Here is a 17,459-nt window from a genome sequence, read left to right on the forward strand (position 1 = left end):
AATCGTCGCTGAGCTTGCCGGGGCGTCGGGGTCGTATGCAATGAGTGAAACTGCGGGCGGAACGAAAGGCTTCGCGGATAACAGCCACTTGAGTTCAGCGCTAAAGTTATTCTTGGTAGGCATTAGGGTGTCGCCTGGTCCGCGAGAAGGTCTGCATCGGCAGGCGGCGCGTAGTCATGCATGCGGTGGGAGGCTCAAAAGGCGTCGTTGTGGCGATGTGGGGGCTCAGACGGGAACATGTTGTGCAGTCGCGTTACTCAGTCGCGCCTGCCTCGCGCTAGCCTACTTTCGTCTTGACTAACGCACGCCTGTCCACGTGACCAGAGCCGGAATATCTCACCTGCAATACTTTGCGATGGCTCCTTCTTCATTCTCTCATTTCTTCTTTGGAGATATCTCTCGAAATGCATTCCGATCCAGATACGTTCTCTCAGCTCGCTTCGGCGATTTCTGGCCTTCACCTTCAACCACCACCTGAAAACGTTCTTCCGTCGGAAAACATCGTGACTCAGGCACGCGGAAAATTGCAGACAACCCTTTCATCGTCCGGCGTGGGCTTCGAAGAAACAATCAGACATATCCGCGAAGATCTTGCACCAGGCTTCAATGGTTCCAGCCGCTCACCCAATTACTATGGCTTTGTGACTGGCGGCAGCACGCCTGCCGCGGCACTTGCCGACAATCTGGTCACTATTTACGACCAAAATGCCGCAGTTCACTTGCCCCAAGAGTCAATAGCCACAAACGTGGAGGATTCCGCTACTTCGCTATTGGCTCAGCTCCTAAAGCTCGAACCATCACAGTGGCCGCACCGCCTCTTCACCACCGGAGCAACAGCAAGTAACGTCTTAGGTCTCGCATGTGGCAGGGAGTACGCCATTTCAGAGGCCTCTGCACACCGCAGCGACCCTGTGTGCAGCGTCGGCGAGCTGGGCATTGTTGAGGCCATGCGCAGTGCTGGCATCGACAAGCTTCAAATCTTGACCACCGTTCCGCACTCTTCACTTGTCAAAGCCGCCGGGATCTTGGGCCTTGGACGTGCGTCAGTGGTCGATGTCGGCCTACCAACCGTTTCGCACAAGTTCGACCTTGCTCGGTTGAAGAATCTGCTAGAGCAGCCTCGAACTGCTTCCATCATCGCCGTCTCCGCATCCGAAGTGAATACTGGACTGTTCGCTACCTCAGGATTAGAAGAGATGCAGGAGATCCGTAAGCTAGCTGACACGTATGGTGCCTGGATCCATGTCGATGGTGCTTTTGGCATCTTCGGGAGGATTCTCACATCGCCAGCTCATTCCGACATCATCTCTTTCTGCGCAGGTCTCGATCTCGCGGACTCAATCACTGGTGATGGACACAAGCTTCTGAATGTGCCCTACGACTGCGGCTTCTTCTTCTCACGCCATCGCGACATTGCGAAATGCGTCTTCCAGAACCCCAATGCCCCGTATCTCAGCACTGGAGCAGCCACTGATTTGCTCGTATCACCTTCTAATGTCGGGCTTGAGAACTCGCGTCGACTGCGTGCGCTACCCGTGTATGCAAACCTGACAGCCTACGGTGCGGACGGCTATCGAGCTATGCTTGAACGACAGATTGAGCTGTCCAGGGGCATAGCCGAGTATCTCATAGACAGCCCCGACTTTGAGCTACTCCCGGAATCAGACCGATCCAAGGAAGAGGTACTGAACGGCGTCTACATCATCGTTTTGTTCCGAGCCAAGGATGAAGGTCTGAACAAGGAGGTCACCAGTAGAATCAAAGCGGGTCGCAAGATCTATGTATCAGGCACTGCATGGGACGGCAAGCCAGCTTGCAGATTCGCTGTGTCGAACTGGATGACGGACGCACAGAGGGATTTGCCGATTATCAAGCAAGTATTAAGTGAGGTTGTCGAAGCGTGGAAGAAGACTTGATAGAACCGTTGCTATATAACGTCATAGATCCATAATCGCAGCGTTCAACACGCCCATAACATGACTGTTTTCAGCATGAGGGCCACACTTACAGATCTTCCATCTTGTACACCTCGTACGCAGGCTCCTCGTATGGATGCGCCCTGCCATGGTCAGCTGTCGTTCCTTACCATATCTTTCTCATAATTACTTCTTCAACGCGTCCACCGCCTTCACAGCGACATCCCTATCCAAACAAATACTCTCGACCCTCACCTCCTCGACCTCCTCCAGCTCGCCCTTGGTCCCAATCTACGCACCCACCGTCAGCCGTGCTTCAAGATGAGTGATAAACATAGTATTCAAAAACACACATGCGGGTTCGCCCCATCCCCGGGCCTGAACTGCCCTATACCCTTGCTTGTGAACGCGCACTCGGTATAGCCCCCTTTGCCGGGGAAGCTGCCTGCACCGGCGGCGAAGATGGCCGATTTGCAGGCTGAGAGAGCGGCAGGCGGCACGAAGAAGACGAGCTTGAAGCGCGTGGGGGACATCGGGATATCCGCGGAAGACCACGGCGGTGAGAAGGTTATCGCGCGAGACTGTGGTTAGAGAGGGCTGTAGTGTCAAAGTTGTAGTGTGATTAGGCTGAGGTAGGTGTAGCGGAGGTGAGGTCGTCGGATGGACCTGCCGAATTGGGCGGACAGTGGGGTTTGTGCGACAACGAGCATCAGTCATTAGACCCCACTGCAGCAGTTAGCGCATTCAAGTCTTCTTCATCAGAATGTTATCAGATGCCGATATCTTTCGCAACGGCATGAAGCATTGAGGACTGCATATACAGCGTTCAATGCAAAAAGTTGAAATCTTGTCAGGTCCTGTAATAATTCAGTGTACAACACGTCAATGAAAGCGTTACCTTACACTCTATCCTGAGAGTTCACACGTAGGAGTCGGCAAGCTGCACCGGGCTAGCACCTACGGGGGAGATTGAATTGACGCAGTCCATCTTCTGGGTGCAGCGGAGGTCCGCCGGTGCTCCAGGTCGATAGAGTAGACTACGTCGATTGCTTGAAGCAACTCAAGTAGCCAATTACGGTCATGTCTGGTGGCGGGGTGTCGAAGTGCCTCACAGCTTGCCACTAATGTGAAAGCTTCGGTGGTGCGCTGGACCTCAAGGGTAGTTGATGCGTCGCTCTCCTAGATTTCACCATTACGGCGAAGTGCTAAGGCTCTGGAGGGTCTTCAGTAATAGATCCAATGACATCTGTCCAGCAACCGGATAAATGGTTCTTCGAGCTCTTTGATTGTCACTACTTCGTCGTAGATCATTGCGCGAATCTCTCGAGGGAATCCTCCATGCACTGATCCGGGGAAAAGGTGGAGCGGCAGAGGATGTGGGCAGTGTGTACCCGATGCCTGTTTGAGCGAAGTCGTAGGCGAATTCGACTCCATTGAATGGTCTTCGGATAGTGAGCTGTTCATCGCGGCCTTTCTTGTCGGGATCGCTAAGCAGTGTCGACGATTGGGGGCCTGTAGCGTGGAAGTGGAGCTAACGAATGGGGCTTTCGTGCCTGACAACAGTGTACACCTGGATTTTCTTGCTTTGTATCTGCCATCCAGTTCTCCTGTATCGGTTCCAGAGGTACTATTCGGCAACGTGTGTGGAATAGAAATGAGTTAACGAGAGGTAGTACTGAGTAGTAGTGCGCGCGCCAGGCCTATCGTACAGCCAACAAGTCGGGATCCAGAAAGTGTCTGCGAAGGACGAAGATGTTGCGAGGCTTTATGTCCTAATGTATCGGCCTGCTACCTGAAATAGGATTGCCGAGTGTATAAGCTATTTGCACTATATCATGATTCTGTCCAAGGCTGAAACCTGCCTTCTCAAACCATACCAATGAGGCTAGAAAATCCGACTCTCACTAGGTTTCAAGTCAAGCCAGGTTTTTATGATCCTAGACTTGCGTTTGCTAAAGTAGGACAGGCGCATTTGAACCGGAATACGTGCGGACCTTACGCTTCAACCATAAGCCACTGACCCGCCCGGGCCAATCGACAACTCAAACCGAAACTCCACCTGAAAGTTAATCCATCAAAAAAGGGTATTGCCCACGCCCCGTCTCGAACATACGCCCTTTTCTGCCCCACCTGGTATCACCCAGGCCAATTGCAATGGTACTGGCAGCCCGTTACGATCGTTGATATCGCATTCTAACCATTGTGCCATCCAGACCACTGAGCCATTACGCCGGGGGGTTTGAGTCCCCGCGGTAAGATGCACATACGTGATCCAGCCCTTGAGGGCGTGTGTTCGATGAAAAGATTCTCAATTTTGGGGTATATATAATGGCGGGATATTGAGGGGTCGGTGAAGACTGTGCGGCGTGGAGGCGAGGTGAATGATGGAGTGCCGTTGTGGTGGGTTGATAGTCGAGCGAATGGCGGAACCTGCAGGAACGATTTGGGAGCGACGTAAGAGCGTTGCGCGTGCCTGCGGAAAGAGTCAGTCGGGAACACCATATTACAGACAAGACATGTATGTTTGATGAGCAACCTGGGGTTACGCGCGTCTGAACACATCCACCTACCCGCGAAGAAAAGGAAGCTGCCGATGTATTGACGCGGCAGGAGACCTGAGTGAGGTTGGCAGGAGCCGTAAGATAACCAACAGGCGAGACAGCCGTGGTTTTGCTAACCTGGTCGCGTTTGGCATGGCAAGAGCAATAGGCAATCGGTCGCACTGGTAGTGACGGAAAGACGACGTGGAGAGCGACAAAGAGAAAAGAATCTTACGTCGTTTAGATCAGGTAGCAAACCTTTCTCCCCATTACCTGGCCCATAATCTATCTACTCCATGAATGTGACTCTACCAGACGCCTTACACCACTCATCAAGCTTCCATAGACTTGGCCTAAGTCGACGCCTGAACGACATCCTCGTAAGCAGGTGGCGGAGAATTTGGTATTGGCTGAACGTTCTCTCCCGCCACTTCTTCCGCCGCCTCTTCCTCCCCGTCTGGTGCACCCTCGTCACCATCCTCTTCCTCCGTCTTCAAAACACCGCCCTTCCGTTTCGGCAGCACCTCAATGAATGCCTTGCCCCAGTCGTCGTGCTCCAGCCACTTCAGCATAATGTCTAATACATGGTTCGTGACAAGCACCTTCCGACTGTCCATCTGCAAGAATTCGCCGATCGGGAGTTTTGCAGTCTTGATGCCGCGGTCTAGCGCTCGCTTGTAGCACAAGCCCTTGTGCCTGTTCTTGTCGACCAGACCACCGATGATGTATGTGCTGTTAGGCTTGAGGCGCTCGAGTGTGTTGTCACTCTCTGCTGAGAGATATACGACCTCGCCCTCTTCATCTGCATCTGCGTCTGCAAGCGCCTTCTCTGCCTCCACACCCTCGCCCTCCGCCTGCGCCTGTTCCACCTGGTATTTGGCCAGCGCACCCGCAATCTTTCCGCCTCTGGGGCCCTTCATCCATTCCTTGCTCATCTCGCTCGTCTTCACGAAATCCTCCTCGCAAAATTGAAATCCCTTCCAGCTCGTATACTGCTTTGCGAGAACGCCATCGAATCTCTCCTTCATCTTGCCGCCCCAGCTACTGATACCTAGATGACACCTGAATGGCGCCTTTCGGTTGTCGGAGTAGCTGCGTGTGATTTGCAAGCCAAGACTCTTTAGCTCGTGGTCGTGCATGTATTCCTCAAAGTCGCAGTCAAATAGTATCGTGATTGGGACCTGGACACCCGGCGGCTCGCCTCGACGTGGCGCACGGAAGGGTGGAGGCTGCTCAGCTGACCCTGCGGGCTGCTGCTCTTCCCATTCCGTTCTGCGGCGCTCTTTGCGGGCTTTAATCTTCTCCTTGCGCTTGACTTTGCGGTCTTCACGGCCAGCCTCCCAACGCTCCCACCGGCGTTGCTTTTTCAGCTGGTTCTTGGAGAGCTTGGGCGCAGCCTCACCGGCGGCATCATCGCCCTCTTGCGGCACACTCACTTCACCATTTTCCGAGTCGCCAGATAGTTTGGTCACGGGTGCGCTGTCTGTTTGCGTTTCCGCTTGGCCAGTAGTGAGCGTGGAATCGTCCATGGTAGCGTCCTCTGTCTCTTGAGCATGCTCTAGCTTTCTGATTTTCGCTGGCCGACCCTCAGCTTCCATGGTTGTGCGCAATAAGGAAACAGCGAATCGTGGAACTTGGATGGGAAGCGGTCCAACACCGACAGTGCCAATTGTCCACAATTGTCGGTGGAGATAGCTCTGGCTCCTTACGCGCTGAAGCCGCAAATACCAGTTTCTGGTTAGTGCCGGCGTGAATCTCACCATGCAAGTCTGGGGCGGATGTTGAAGTTGCCCAAGTTTTTCGTGGTCCAGGAGTTACATAAGCGCCAAGACCCGGGTCGCGATTGGAAGCTGCGAAGCTCCGCAACCTCACGTCTAGCATTCCCCCTCCGATCGACCCATTGCCGCCGCAACACACGTCTTCACCATGCCGCAGGATATGCCGCCGAGCGGCGGCTATGGCCCCGTCCAATACAAGCGAAACCTGCCCGCCCGTGGCTTCCGCCCTGCCATGTACCTCGTCGGAACCGCCGCGCTAATGACATATGGATTCTGGAGGGTTGGCCAGGGCATCCGGGAGCACAAGTGCGTATGCCCACATTTTACGTAGAACTTTATGAGGGGGAGCATTGGGGTGGCAATCATGCCGTGAGCGCAAGCTAACGCGAGCACAGCGAACTCGCACGCGAGAAGATGTGGGCGCGCATATACCTCATCCCCGCCCTGCAAGCCGAGGAGGACCGCGACCAGGTGCGACGATACCTGGCAGACAAGGCGAGGGAGAAGGAGCTTTTGGGCACAGAGACCAAGGTCTACAACAGCGACAGGCACGGCCCCGCGGCTCCGCTACCCCGTTCCACGTTGCTAACCCGACGGCAGATTCGTGCGGCCGACGTTCGCTGTGACCCCCGAAAAGCAGCTGAAGTAGGGTATGACAGAGGAAATTTGCAGCAGCGAGGACCGGATTGTACATATACAGCAGTATTACGAATGTTTCAGTCGGAAGATGGCGCCTGCCGTGCGCAACACCAGGAAATGCATACCCTTTCTTTGCCTCGAACCCAAGTCTCTACCTGTTTTCATGTGCATCCAATCAAAATATTTAGCGCTCAAGTCACGGTGAGTATAATTGTGAAATCAACTATAGTGAGGGTTGAAGTCGGTGTTTGCTTTACCCGTCAAGCATGTCCCGTGATACACTTCCCCGGGGCTTTCTTTCACCTTCGACGAAGAGATTAAGAGAAGCGTTATTCGGCAGGAATTAGCGCACACTGCGCAGCTCCACCAAGTCCTCATAAACCCCGGAACCTCACTCAAGGTCACCCATACCTTTCCGCTTGCCTCTGTCAATTGGCTTCGAACCTGACTTCGACACACTTGAACCCTAGCGAGTACAGATTTTTTGCTCTCCAAAAGAAACCCCAGCCAGAACGGTAAGCCATCACTAATGACCCGGCATCAAACAACCTGCTATGCAATCTACATACGATTTTGTCCATATATCCACGCTTAAGTTAGGTCTAGGTATACCATAACCCGCTCGATACTCAGATCAATGTCACTCGACCTCGTGTATTGGATCCGATACCAACTCGCAACTCTTCCCAGTTCCTACTTCGACTTCACCTTCAGCAGAGTAGTCTTCCACATTGCTCCCCATGAATCTCTTCGGCGAAATTGTACGCGAAGGTCTCCAGTTGTTCACAAAGGTATGTTTATCCCTTTCTCTGATCGAAAAAGCGAAAGCTCACGAGATACAGTCAGCCGATCTGCAGCTGCAGAATGGTGACCACATCTTGGTTGAGTTCGGACGCGAGAAGACTCAAGTATACATCTTCTACCAGAAGATCCCAGTGACTGCGAAGCTTCTCATCGATCTGAACAAACTTCCACCGCTAAAGCGTCAAATTGCCCTCCCTACTGTCGCCAAATTCATGTGGGACAAGTACCTGGACTGGATGGAGAACGATTACGACATCGTGAAGGCAGCCTCTACTTACACTTGGGGCCAAATCTTCCTTCTGGCTCACACCACCAAGATCTTGCAAGACGATCGCAGACACTCCATGTCCTTGTGTGCGTTGCTGGAAAAAGGCGAGAGCGTAAGCTACCAGATTGAGGGTATGTTTACCATGGGCGACTGGCAGTTGGTGCGTAACACTGTCAAGGCAGGCGAGGCCCAGGACGATCATACGCGGGCTGCCATCCGTCGCCTTTTCCACGAGTGCCCTCTGCTGTTCGATCACATGATCAACGAACATGGTGCCGCGTCCCAAGAACTCCTTGAGATCGGCCTGGTGTACGCCGATACCTACGATGCAAAGTACTTCCTGAATGAAGACGGCCTTGAGCAATTGGATCCTGTCAGCATCTACGGTCGTCCTCCTCGTCTTGCAATTACTGACCCTTCTTCGATCGTTGAGTCAACCGCCGAAATCCCTCAGATTAGCGGCATCAATGGTCTAGGAATTACGCAGTCAGGCAACGGCGCAAATGAGGCTGTCGATGTTTCTGGTTCGGAGCTTCGAGACATTGAAGACAACGATGAAAACGACGGCTGGGGGTTTGCCTCGATTTCCAGCCTGGGGTCCTCCAACAGCGACACTGATGAGGAAAATTCTATGGACAACGAGCCGACAACGGCCATTGTACACAGCCAACCTGCCGAGGTTCTGGCCGATCAGCTGGCGGATCTGGCGGTTCAGGAGGTTACCGCTGTCGAGAATACGGAGAGGCACACGGTCTCGCAGGTGATGGAATCCTTCAGTGACGAGGGCGGTGTTGCGTTGCAAGAAGTTCCTGTCCATTCTCAATCGGATGATGCTGTTGTTTGCCCCTCAGGGGAGGACATTGCCAGCGACGAAGATGATGTTACCTTGCACCAGGAAGATTCGCCGGTCAACCAAGAGGCGGGTGGAAATTCCGTTGGTTCTCCAGAGGTTACCGACGTTCCTCAACAGACTGCATCGTCGCAAGGCCCATCTGCCAAGGCTGTCATGATGGCTGCCTTTACCACGATTCCTGGACTGCAGGCCTCAATGTGGGCTTTGGACATGCATCAGAAGTTCCCAGTCCCTCTGGATGCAGATAAGGAGGCTGCTTTGGCCGATTGCGTCAACGGTTCCATCAACTCAGAGCAAGGCGACAATGGCTATGTTGAGGCTGATGAGGAGGATGACGTCATTGGCTCGGTTGATACCCAATCAGAGAAAGAGACTATGTCAATGCCAGAGGAACAGCAACAGCTTTCTTACGATCTTCGATCGCCTATCGATCTGCCGCAGGCTGCCTCTGAGGTGCAACCGGACGCAGAGGACGCTGAAGAACCCCAGAACGCTGAAGAATCAGGAGAAGCTTCGGATGTGGAAAACGTACTGGGTGTAGAAGACGCGCCAGGTGCAGATAACGTGCAAGAAGCAGAGGACGGGTCGGGCGCAGAGAACGCTCAAGACGCAGAAGACGTGTCAGGCGCAGAGGACCAGAAAGAGAAGGAAGACGCAGAGCGTGGTCCGAACATAGAGTACATCGCCGGGTTCGTGCCAATGCACAATCTGCCGCGCACTGCGCCCGGTACGCCCGCAGAGGATGAGATGGGTACCACAAAGAACGAGGAACCCTCGTACGAAGAGCGCCGTAAGAACGCAGGTGGTCGTCTTCTTGGTAAGAAGCGACATAACCACGCTGGGGGCGACGTCTGGGACCGCGAGGCGAAGCGCCACGAGCACAAGTTCACTTATCAGCCGCGTCGCGTGATCAAGGTGCCGACAAAGAAGTACGGCAACTCGGCTTTGCACGCTATGCGAGCGAAGCAGGCTGCATCGATTATGGCCCCCAAGGAGACTGCTCAGCGTGAGGAACCGACCCGACAGCCTAAGGGCCCGCCTGCTTCGGGCAAGGAGATGGCGGACGAGAAAGCCAAGGATCCGAAAGCGTGGCCAAACAATTTTGCTGTCGGCGCACCATCTCGGCTGAGGGAACGTCCCAAGGAGGGCATAGCCTTCTCCTCTGAGAAAGGTATTCACTCGGCGGTTAGGGACGATGGCGAAGGAAAAGACTAGAAGGGTGAGCAACTATACACTCTGTGTGATGGGGCTACCAGTAAGGCAGCATGACGACAAAGGCTACTACAACACCAGATCTATACAAGCGGTGGTGATGCAGGGAGATGGTAGGGTGTAAGGGTACAAGATGGCCGGGCATTATACACTGCAGGCTGGCTTGATCAACATTGTATTTGACGGATTCGGGAGGAAAGTCTCTGTATTTTGCTGTGCATACGCACATGCACTTCACGGGTTGCGAGTTTGCGATACACGGAATGGATGGCGGCATGTCAAGGGCGTATTTTGTTTCTGATTTTATTTGTACTGCATAGTGGGTATAGATGTACGATGTGGAGAGAAAACATGTGTGCGAACTCGTAGCTGTGTCAGCACCGGATCGGGCGATGTCACGTGATGAATGTGCTCTACTATTTTCGCCTCAGTGCATCCCACTGACACGCTTGCATGATCCTGTTCAACTCTTAACTCTTTGCTATAGACAGTGGTCGTTCGAGAAAGTTACATTGTCACATAGGCCTTCTGCGTAGGGTGTGAAAGACTTTGCGGTTCTCCTTTTCCGACACCGCGCGGAGGTGCTGCGGGGGACCTTTTCCCCATATCTGGGGTTCATTTGGACCATGGCCAACAACAGGCTAACGAACGTGCGATGTGCCTATTTCTACTTCTTCTTAGCCGTATGCGACCAGTTCACCTGTCTGGGGAGTTTTGCAGCTGGACAAGAAATTTCTAGAGTTCGGACTCGTAACAGAAATAGGACCTACGTTTCGTCAATCAGAGTTAAATCGTCAAACATCAGTGCGACTAGTGCAAGATGTCGAAGAAGGTGGCCTTGATCACTGGTGGAGGTTCGCAACCAGAGCAAGCCGGTAGACAACTTCTATACTAACACACACTCAGCCTCAGGCATGGGCCTCGAAGTAGCAACCCGCCTCTCCAAACTCTCTGCCTGGGAAATCCACATCCTCGACCTCCCCGGCTCTCCCGGCTCCTCAGTCGCTTCTTCCCTGGGCGCCACGTTCCACCCCTCCGACGTAACCGACGAACCCGGTCTCAACCAAATCTTCAAGACTGTTTACTCCAGGAACGAAAGACTGGATTTTGTATTCGCGAATGCTGGGATCGCTGAGCATGCGAACTTCTTCGAAGAGCAGGATATCGACGGCGATGTGAAGCTACCCGTAAAAGGGCTACACGCGCTCGTCGACATCAACTTAAAGAGCGTTATTACCACGAGCTACCTCGCGCTGCAGTACATGCGCCACAGTCGCGGAACCGACAAGTCGCTCGTGATAACGGCGAGTTGCGGCGGCCTCTACCCATCGTACTACTCTCCCATGTAAGCCACCTCTTCTCAACCAACACAGGCGTCTGCAACAGAGACCTCAAGCTCACGCACACCAGCTACACCGCAACCAAACACGCCGTCGTCGGCCTCACGCGCTCCATCGCGCCCTACTTCCACACCCGCGCTGGCATCCGCGTAAACTGCATCTGCCCCGGCACCGTCAAAACTAACCTCCTCACCTCCGCCGAATGGGCCAACTTCCCGGAGGAGTACTTCACGCCGGTCCACAAGATCGGGGAGGTCGTCCTCATGCTTATCGATGGCAAGGACAACGGGAAGGGCGAGGTGGGGCGCGAAGTCGAGGAGGGTAGTGTAGAGAAGTTGCTGGAGAAGGGGATGTATGGGCGGGCGGTGGAAGTTAGTGGGCGGAGGCATTATTACAGGGAGATGGTGGGGTACGCGGATGAGGCGATGAGTGCAGTTATGGGGGCGACGAATATTGAGGTGCTGGAGGACGCCGTGGAGAGGACGCCGTGAGGGTGTAGGAAAAGGCGGGCGGGTGGGTAGCGTAGCGTTGGAGTCTTGGTGTGGATATGTAAGTTGGCACATCGATGGCCATCATCAACGGCTCTCTAAGGGGGTTGACTTCTTTCAAGTCGAGAAGCCTGTGTATGGAGTGTTTCCTCAGAGCATACCATGAACAGCGCAAGTGTACTGTTCATCGAAAGGACTGTGTGGTGGATTGAAGCTGAAGAGATCGGGCGGGTCGTTTCGTTTCGTGTGGGTATCACGGGCTGAGGTTGTTGGCTAGAATGGTGCCATTCTATGACTGCACTGCATTTCGAAATCATCGTAGCAATTTTCAACAATGGATTTCCTGCTCGAGCAGCTCGAGGCCCGAATTGCACGCCAATTCAGTATGGACTCAGTATGCCTCCCTGTCGTTCCATAAATAGAATAGTGGCGAAAATCCGGTATTCCGGCTATCGCCAAGTGAGCTTCGAAAAGCGAGTCAAGTATCCTGCTGCCAACTATGTTACTGTTATTGCTGGGGAAACCTTGACGAGCCAGTAGTATCAGGTGGCAAGAATGCAAGGCAAATCAATTGGGAAGTGTGTTCGCTGTATATGACCTGTTAGAGGTAGGCGGAATGTGTCAGCCACTAGGTCACGATCGTTGTAGTATTGACTGACGAAAACGTAGCAGCGGCTCGCACCCCGGTCATTATATTGTTTTCTCGAAAGGGTATACTCAACCCAAGCTTCGGTTGTTCCATCGCAAGATCTTTGTCTTTTGACACGGGCCGATGTTATTCACAATTGCTGCATAGTCCAAGGCACTCCTTCGCTCGTTTGACCGTGGTATTGAAGTTTACTTAGTTCAGTGATGAGTTGCAAAACACCATATTGATAATCGCGTCAGCGAGCCAAGTTATTGCGGGTCTACCCAGTGGAGAGAATATGTGGAACTTGTTTTCCAGCGGTGCTCTAGAGAAGGAAGAGGCAGTGCTCTTCAAACCGAAACCGCTGTCTCGAAAACACCGCAGTTGGGCTTCATTGTCTAAAATTGAAACAAAGGCCGGTTTTGCATCATTGTGTACGCAGACTTCGCAGTGCTGCCGAAGATCACACAAGACACCGTATAGTGCAAGGGCTCTTGACGGCAAGGCTGAAGTTTCGCTAGGGGTCTGAGAGACAAAAGAGGATTCATTAAGCTTCTTAGGATCCGCTTGGGGCCGCTCTTTGGCAGGTGTCAGTGTCGAAGTTTGCCTGCGCCCCCAGATCTCGGACCAGTGCCACTCCTGACCCGAAGGACAAGGGAAAAGACGTTTACTTGCGGAGAATTGTTGAAGTCTTTCCCGTCTCGTCTGACATGAGGCCGAGGGTTACTGGACGATTTGCGGGCGTATAGAGCTTGCACATCCGTGTGAAGCACAAAGCCCCAACAAACGTACGTAAGCAGTCGCGCGTTATAACAAATGTCGCTTGCGTACGAGTTGCTGCTTCAGGTATGCGAGACAGAACAGTGAACAAGGCTCGGAGTCCGCTTTGCCTGAGCATGATGTGTCGTGCGTGAGGCTACAGATGATGCAAGTGGCGACTTCACTGGAGGAGATGCTCAACGCTCAGGACACAGCGACTCTCGGATATTTCGGAAGGAGCGACCGAAAACGCAGAGTGGAGTATTCGAGGTCCGAAAGTGGAGCTGAACGATGCCAGCGCAAATCCTCGTGGAGCATCAGGACGGTATGCTGATTTCTGACTCGTTGGGGTTGGCGTCGTGCGACTCCAAGCGAATAGAGTCTGCCTTGCGCAATGATCTGCTCCAAGAACCGGACTTTTTTATTTTGCTTCGCAGGAGCGACCGCTTGAGGTCCGCATTAGGAGTCGTTCGACCGCGCGCATGGTCCTCATGGCCGGACTGTGTGCTCTCGAACTGCTGGGGGAAATGCTGCCGTCCTTGAAATCTCACTCTGCCGCAGACGGAATGCTATAGCTAGAATAGCAAACGTGACAGACCGAGCAGAGAACCAGTGCATTGCGCAGTTCATCGGTCAATGTTGCCACCAGCTGGGGCGCTGCGCACAGCACTGGAAGTCTCGGCACTCTGCTTGGAGGAAATGCCTTCGCAGGGCGTCTGTAACTGGGCTGCAGCGCATGCAGCAGGAGGCCTTTGCTGTTGATGTGAACAAGTGTAAAGAGCGGAGTGTAATGACATCTGACGGGTGGTGGCCATTGGGGGCAGGCACGACCGGACCCCACCGCTTGCCTGATTTCCTCTTTCGCACCGTAGCTCTTTGACGAAGCGGATGAATGAAGGACTCTCGTCCACTTCACCTTCCACCTTGCTCCGTCTTCTGGAGAGCAGCCCCCAACCCTTCATCGTCGGCTGCGCTCTGCTAACCTCTTCGAGCGTGCCTCCAGGTCTCTCTCGCGAAACGTGCTCGGGCATGAGCATAAAAGACCGCAGCACGACGACGACCAGCCCGGATCCTAAGCCTGGGTGAGGGGCTGGACAAGTATGGAGTCACCGTACGATCAAACAGCGATCCGCTACGACGACATCCGCTTCTGCGCCGAGTAACGATCTTTCAAACCTGTTTGCGATGCTTCTGATGCTTCTCACGATGGGCATCCCCAGAATTCCGCATGCTGCACACATACACACTGCACGGCAAGCAGGCGCCACCGACCTGCATATGGGCCGGCGGGTGGCGTTAGGCTGACCGTATCGACAGCCCGTTGGCCATGTTTCTCGATGCGGCGCATAGTGACCTCGAAGTCGACCTCCTTTCGCGTCGAGTCGCACCCGCGGGTTCAACTAATGCCCATCGTTTCGCGCCGCCAACGCGTGCGGTGCAAGTTAGCTGCTTGGCGCCGCAGTAGCGGCATCCTCTTATGATGTCTGGCAACTCTCTCGACCATTGGGAGATGCCGCAGACCGAACGGCGCTCGCCCATGCCGCCGTCGCCGTCGGCGTGGCGGGGCTCACGTGAAGCGCGAGGCCGGCGCTGCGGTCGAGCGTCGCTGTCCACCGAACGAGGAGCACAGATGAAACGTTCTGACTCAGAAATTAACTGAGCAGATCACAGGGCTTTGCGATCGCTTCTCGGTCCTATCATGTCCTAAATATACCATGCGCTTCTAGCACGTCTTTGCCCGATGCGGCCCCCGCGCCAACAGCGCGGCCACGAACGCCGTCCGGCTGCACTCTGCCGGTGCCCGTGTTACGTGCTTGTGCTTGCCCTCGGCCTTTGCTATTCGACCTGGCACGGGCAGCGCGCTAAACAGCACACCGACACTGCTGTTTTGCGTGTGCGATCATCGACGCTACCACCCTGCTGCTCTGGGGAACCGCTTTTTGCCCCCCCTGCCGGCCCTGCCGTCTCTGATGTCGTCTTACCGCGCAGCAGCGCAGCACAAGACGCTCCGACGTGTCCGTTGTACAGCGCACACGCTCAGCTCGGAGAAAACTTGAGGCGGTCGTTCCAGAAAGCGAGTCCTTCTAGAAACCTTCCATCACCGAGGCGCTGTTGTCCGGCGCACAGGGGCAGGCCTGAGGTGCCGCCCGGCTGCAGATGCGCTCGACGGCCACGGTTTGATTGCACGCGCCCTGGGGTTGACCCTAGTCGGACCCGTCAGAGCACCGGGCTGGAGCCAGAGCTTGTTAACTCCCGTCATGGCGGTACGCACCCCAGTCGCAGGGATCGCCTGGTCACTTTCAAGGCTCACTCGAGCGTCCACCGCATTTGTGAACACTTATGCACTCCTGCTGAAGCGGGAGGAAGCAGCCACGATGCGGTCTCCAAAGAGGAAGCCAGGGCACGGCCGTGGTGAGCGGCCCTGGTCCACTTCTGGGGCCTCTCTTAGTCGCTCTTGTATTTATCGGAATAGCCTCCCTACGTGAGATCGATTCTTATCGTCCCTGACAATACCATAAGCTCGTTTTTCTGTCTGCGCCTTGGATCTGCTTCGACACCATTCTCGCTTGACTTGTTCGAAGACCGATCTGCAATCTTCCAAGTTGGTCAACGTTGAACCGTCCTAGGGGCCAATCATCCTAAGCCAGCAACTGCGAGACATCGCGACTCCGCCACTGTCCGCCACACTGCTCCACGGTACCAGCCTTATGTCACGGAAAAGCACCCATCCCAGACCCTCCTTGAGCTAAACTTACACTCGGACTATTCAGTACAGCCCTACTTGCGCCCTAACTCTCTCCGACCTGGCCCACTTGTTGAAACACACCATACCCGTTGTCACCCTTCACCTAAGCACTTCATTCAAACGCACTGGCCTTCCTGACAGATATACCGCCGCCTCGCCTTCACATCTCATCCGACTTCTAAGCCGGCACACGACACTTTCGCCAACACTCTATCACCTCGATACTTGATATTTCCTGTTGCACGACGCAAGCATGACGAACTTCTTCTCGCATGAGGCCGAGATGGTCCTCCTGGCACAAAATGACGGAATGGGCCACCTCTTCCCTTCAAGCTCATGTCAATCGCCGCCTAGCATCATGTACTCGCCACCTCTGCACCAGATGACGCATCGACCACCAACAACGCAGCCTGCCAACGGACACATTTACCCCTCAGGGCACGAGTATGCGCAGCCTGTAGTTAGCTCACCGTACCCACCACAGAGCTACTGGACATCACAACCCCTCCCGATCCCGCAAACGCATGTAACCTACTCATCCTACCCGCCGCTCACTGCAATGAACACGGCCCAGACACTTGCCCCCGACTCGAGATACATGCCACAATCCATGGCCGCCGTTCGTCCTTCTAGATCACTCTCCGCTTCATCCAGCCTGGGTGTTCCCTCAACTCATGGGGGAGAAAGATCACCACCTTCACTCTCTCGTTCGCTATCACCAAGCTCCCCAGATCTGAGGGCATACGGCTTTCCTAACAAGAATGGCACTTGGAGCTGCGCATATCCTGGATGCACGTCAAGAGCAGTCTTCACCAGGGGCTGCGATCTCAGGAAACACCACAAGAGGCACACCAAGTCATTTTTTTGCCGTCATGAAGGGTGTCCTCAAGCTACCGGTGGCGGCTTCTCCAGCAAAAAGGATCTCGCGCGACATGAAGCAAAACACAACCCGGGCGTTCTGTGCGATTGGGATGGCTGCGATCGCGTATTCAGCCGAGTCGACAACATGGTTAGTCACAGCGCCTCACGAGGAAGAGACAAAGCTTACGATATTTAACAGCGAGACCACGTCAAGCGCATACACCTCAAGGCATCAAGACACGGCTCAGGTCCTAAATCGATGGTGGCATGATCGGCGATCAGCTCCCGCAACTTGATGTTCGTCTCGATGGCAACCTCCGCTTTTGGAGACGGCCTGGAGCCCAGGTCTCCCGGCGCAGACAAAAATCCCACGCAAAGCGGACTCGTTATCCACAACACAACCTCTAGCCACATTCGGACCCGGCTGTCTGGTGCGAGAGGCTTTGAAGTCGACCTTTGGCCGAGCTCGGAAGTGTCACTGTTTCCTCTACGATCATTTACGATACCCGATTGCACGTTTTATTCACCCTATAGAAGCCCACGGAACTGGGTATAGCATGGCTATGGCGTTTTGATGATTTGCAGATGGTTTGAAAAAATCTGGAGACCTTTGGGAACCTCACAGTG

General features: G+C 54.2%; 9 protein-coding genes across 9 annotated transcripts; 6 read left to right on the top strand and 3 right to left on the bottom strand.

Annotated features, from left to right (window-relative positions):
• The first annotated feature begins 380 nt into the window (after positions 1–380).
• CC84DRAFT_1169207 (pyridoxal-dependent decarboxylase) lies at positions 381–2,059 on the top strand. Its single transcript, XM_018179597.1, has one exon. The coding sequence runs from the start codon at positions 405–407 to the stop codon at positions 1,914–1,916; it is 1,512 nt and encodes a 503-aa protein (XP_018030052.1). The 5' UTR covers positions 381–404; the 3' UTR covers positions 1,917–2,059.
• CC84DRAFT_1169208 (structural toxin protein RtxA) lies at positions 1,890–2,568 on the bottom strand. The gene is made up of 3 exons (XM_018179598.1): positions 2,270–2,568; positions 2,107–2,207; positions 1,890–2,059 (listed from the first exon to the last, which is right to left on the bottom strand). The coding sequence occupies exons 1-3, from the start codon at positions 2,447–2,449 to the stop codon at positions 2,005–2,007; spliced, it is 336 nt and encodes a 111-aa protein (XP_018030053.1). The 5' UTR covers positions 2,450–2,568; the 3' UTR covers positions 1,890–2,004.
• Positions 2,569–4,689: 2,121 nt separating this feature from the next.
• Positions 4,690–6,220, bottom strand: CC84DRAFT_1169209 (uncharacterized protein). The gene has a single exon (XM_018179599.1). The coding sequence runs from the start codon at positions 6,052–6,054 to the stop codon at positions 4,810–4,812; it is 1,245 nt and encodes a 414-aa protein (XP_018030054.1). The 5' UTR covers positions 6,055–6,220; the 3' UTR covers positions 4,690–4,809.
• A 128-nt stretch (positions 6,221–6,348) lies between these two features.
• CC84DRAFT_1169210 (uncharacterized protein) lies at positions 6,349–7,015 on the top strand. Its single transcript, XM_018179600.1, has 3 exons — positions 6,349–6,540; positions 6,630–6,782; positions 6,835–7,015. The coding sequence occupies exons 1-3, from the start codon at positions 6,383–6,385 to the stop codon at positions 6,881–6,883; spliced, it is 360 nt and encodes a 119-aa protein (XP_018030055.1). The 5' UTR covers positions 6,349–6,382; the 3' UTR covers positions 6,884–7,015.
• Positions 7,016–7,993: 978 nt separating this feature from the next.
• Positions 7,994–10,333, top strand: CC84DRAFT_1169211 (uncharacterized protein). Its single transcript, XM_018179601.1, has one exon. It carries the CDS (start codon positions 8,022–8,024, stop codon positions 10,011–10,013), a length of 1,992 nt encoding a protein of 663 aa, XP_018030056.1. The 5' UTR covers positions 7,994–8,021; the 3' UTR covers positions 10,014–10,333.
• Positions 10,334–10,467: 134 nt separating this feature from the next.
• On the top strand, positions 10,468–12,139 carry CC84DRAFT_1130603 (NAD(P)-binding protein). The gene is made up of 3 exons (XM_018175865.1): positions 10,468–10,864; positions 10,917–11,355; positions 11,421–12,139. Exons 1-3 carry the CDS (start codon positions 10,831–10,833, stop codon positions 11,839–11,841), a joined length of 894 nt encoding a protein of 297 aa, XP_018030057.1. The 5' UTR covers positions 10,468–10,830; the 3' UTR covers positions 11,842–12,139.
• A 1,712-nt stretch (positions 12,140–13,851) lies between these two features.
• Positions 13,852–14,573, bottom strand: CC84DRAFT_1181168 (uncharacterized protein; the record flags this gene model as incomplete). Its single annotated transcript, XM_018180533.1, has 2 exons — positions 13,852–14,315; positions 14,498–14,573. 2 exons carry the CDS (start codon positions 14,571–14,573, stop codon positions 13,852–13,854), a joined length of 540 nt encoding a protein of 179 aa, XP_018030058.1.
• Positions 14,574–14,614: 41 nt separating this feature from the next.
• On the top strand, positions 14,615–15,933 carry CC84DRAFT_376800 (uncharacterized protein). The gene has a single exon (XM_018185967.1). The coding sequence runs from the start codon at positions 14,967–14,969 to the stop codon at positions 15,639–15,641; it is 675 nt and encodes a 224-aa protein (XP_018030059.1). The 5' UTR covers positions 14,615–14,966; the 3' UTR covers positions 15,642–15,933.
• A 291-nt stretch (positions 15,934–16,224) lies between these two features.
• Positions 16,225–17,103, top strand: CC84DRAFT_1103883 (uncharacterized protein; the record flags this gene model as incomplete). Its single annotated transcript, XM_018175035.1, has 2 exons — positions 16,225–16,980; positions 17,032–17,103. The coding sequence occupies 2 exons, from the start codon at positions 16,225–16,227 to the stop codon at positions 17,101–17,103; spliced, it is 828 nt and encodes a 275-aa protein (XP_018030060.1).
• Positions 17,104–17,459: the final 356 nt, after the last annotated feature.

The sequence above is a fragment of the Paraphaeosphaeria sporulosa genome (assembly GCF_001642045.1).
Source record: "Paraphaeosphaeria sporulosa strain AP3s5-JAC2a unplaced genomic scaffold CC84scaffold_14, whole genome shotgun sequence".
In the NCBI taxonomy this organism is placed as follows: Eukaryota; Fungi; Ascomycota; class Dothideomycetes; order Pleosporales; family Didymosphaeriaceae; genus Paraphaeosphaeria; species Paraphaeosphaeria sporulosa.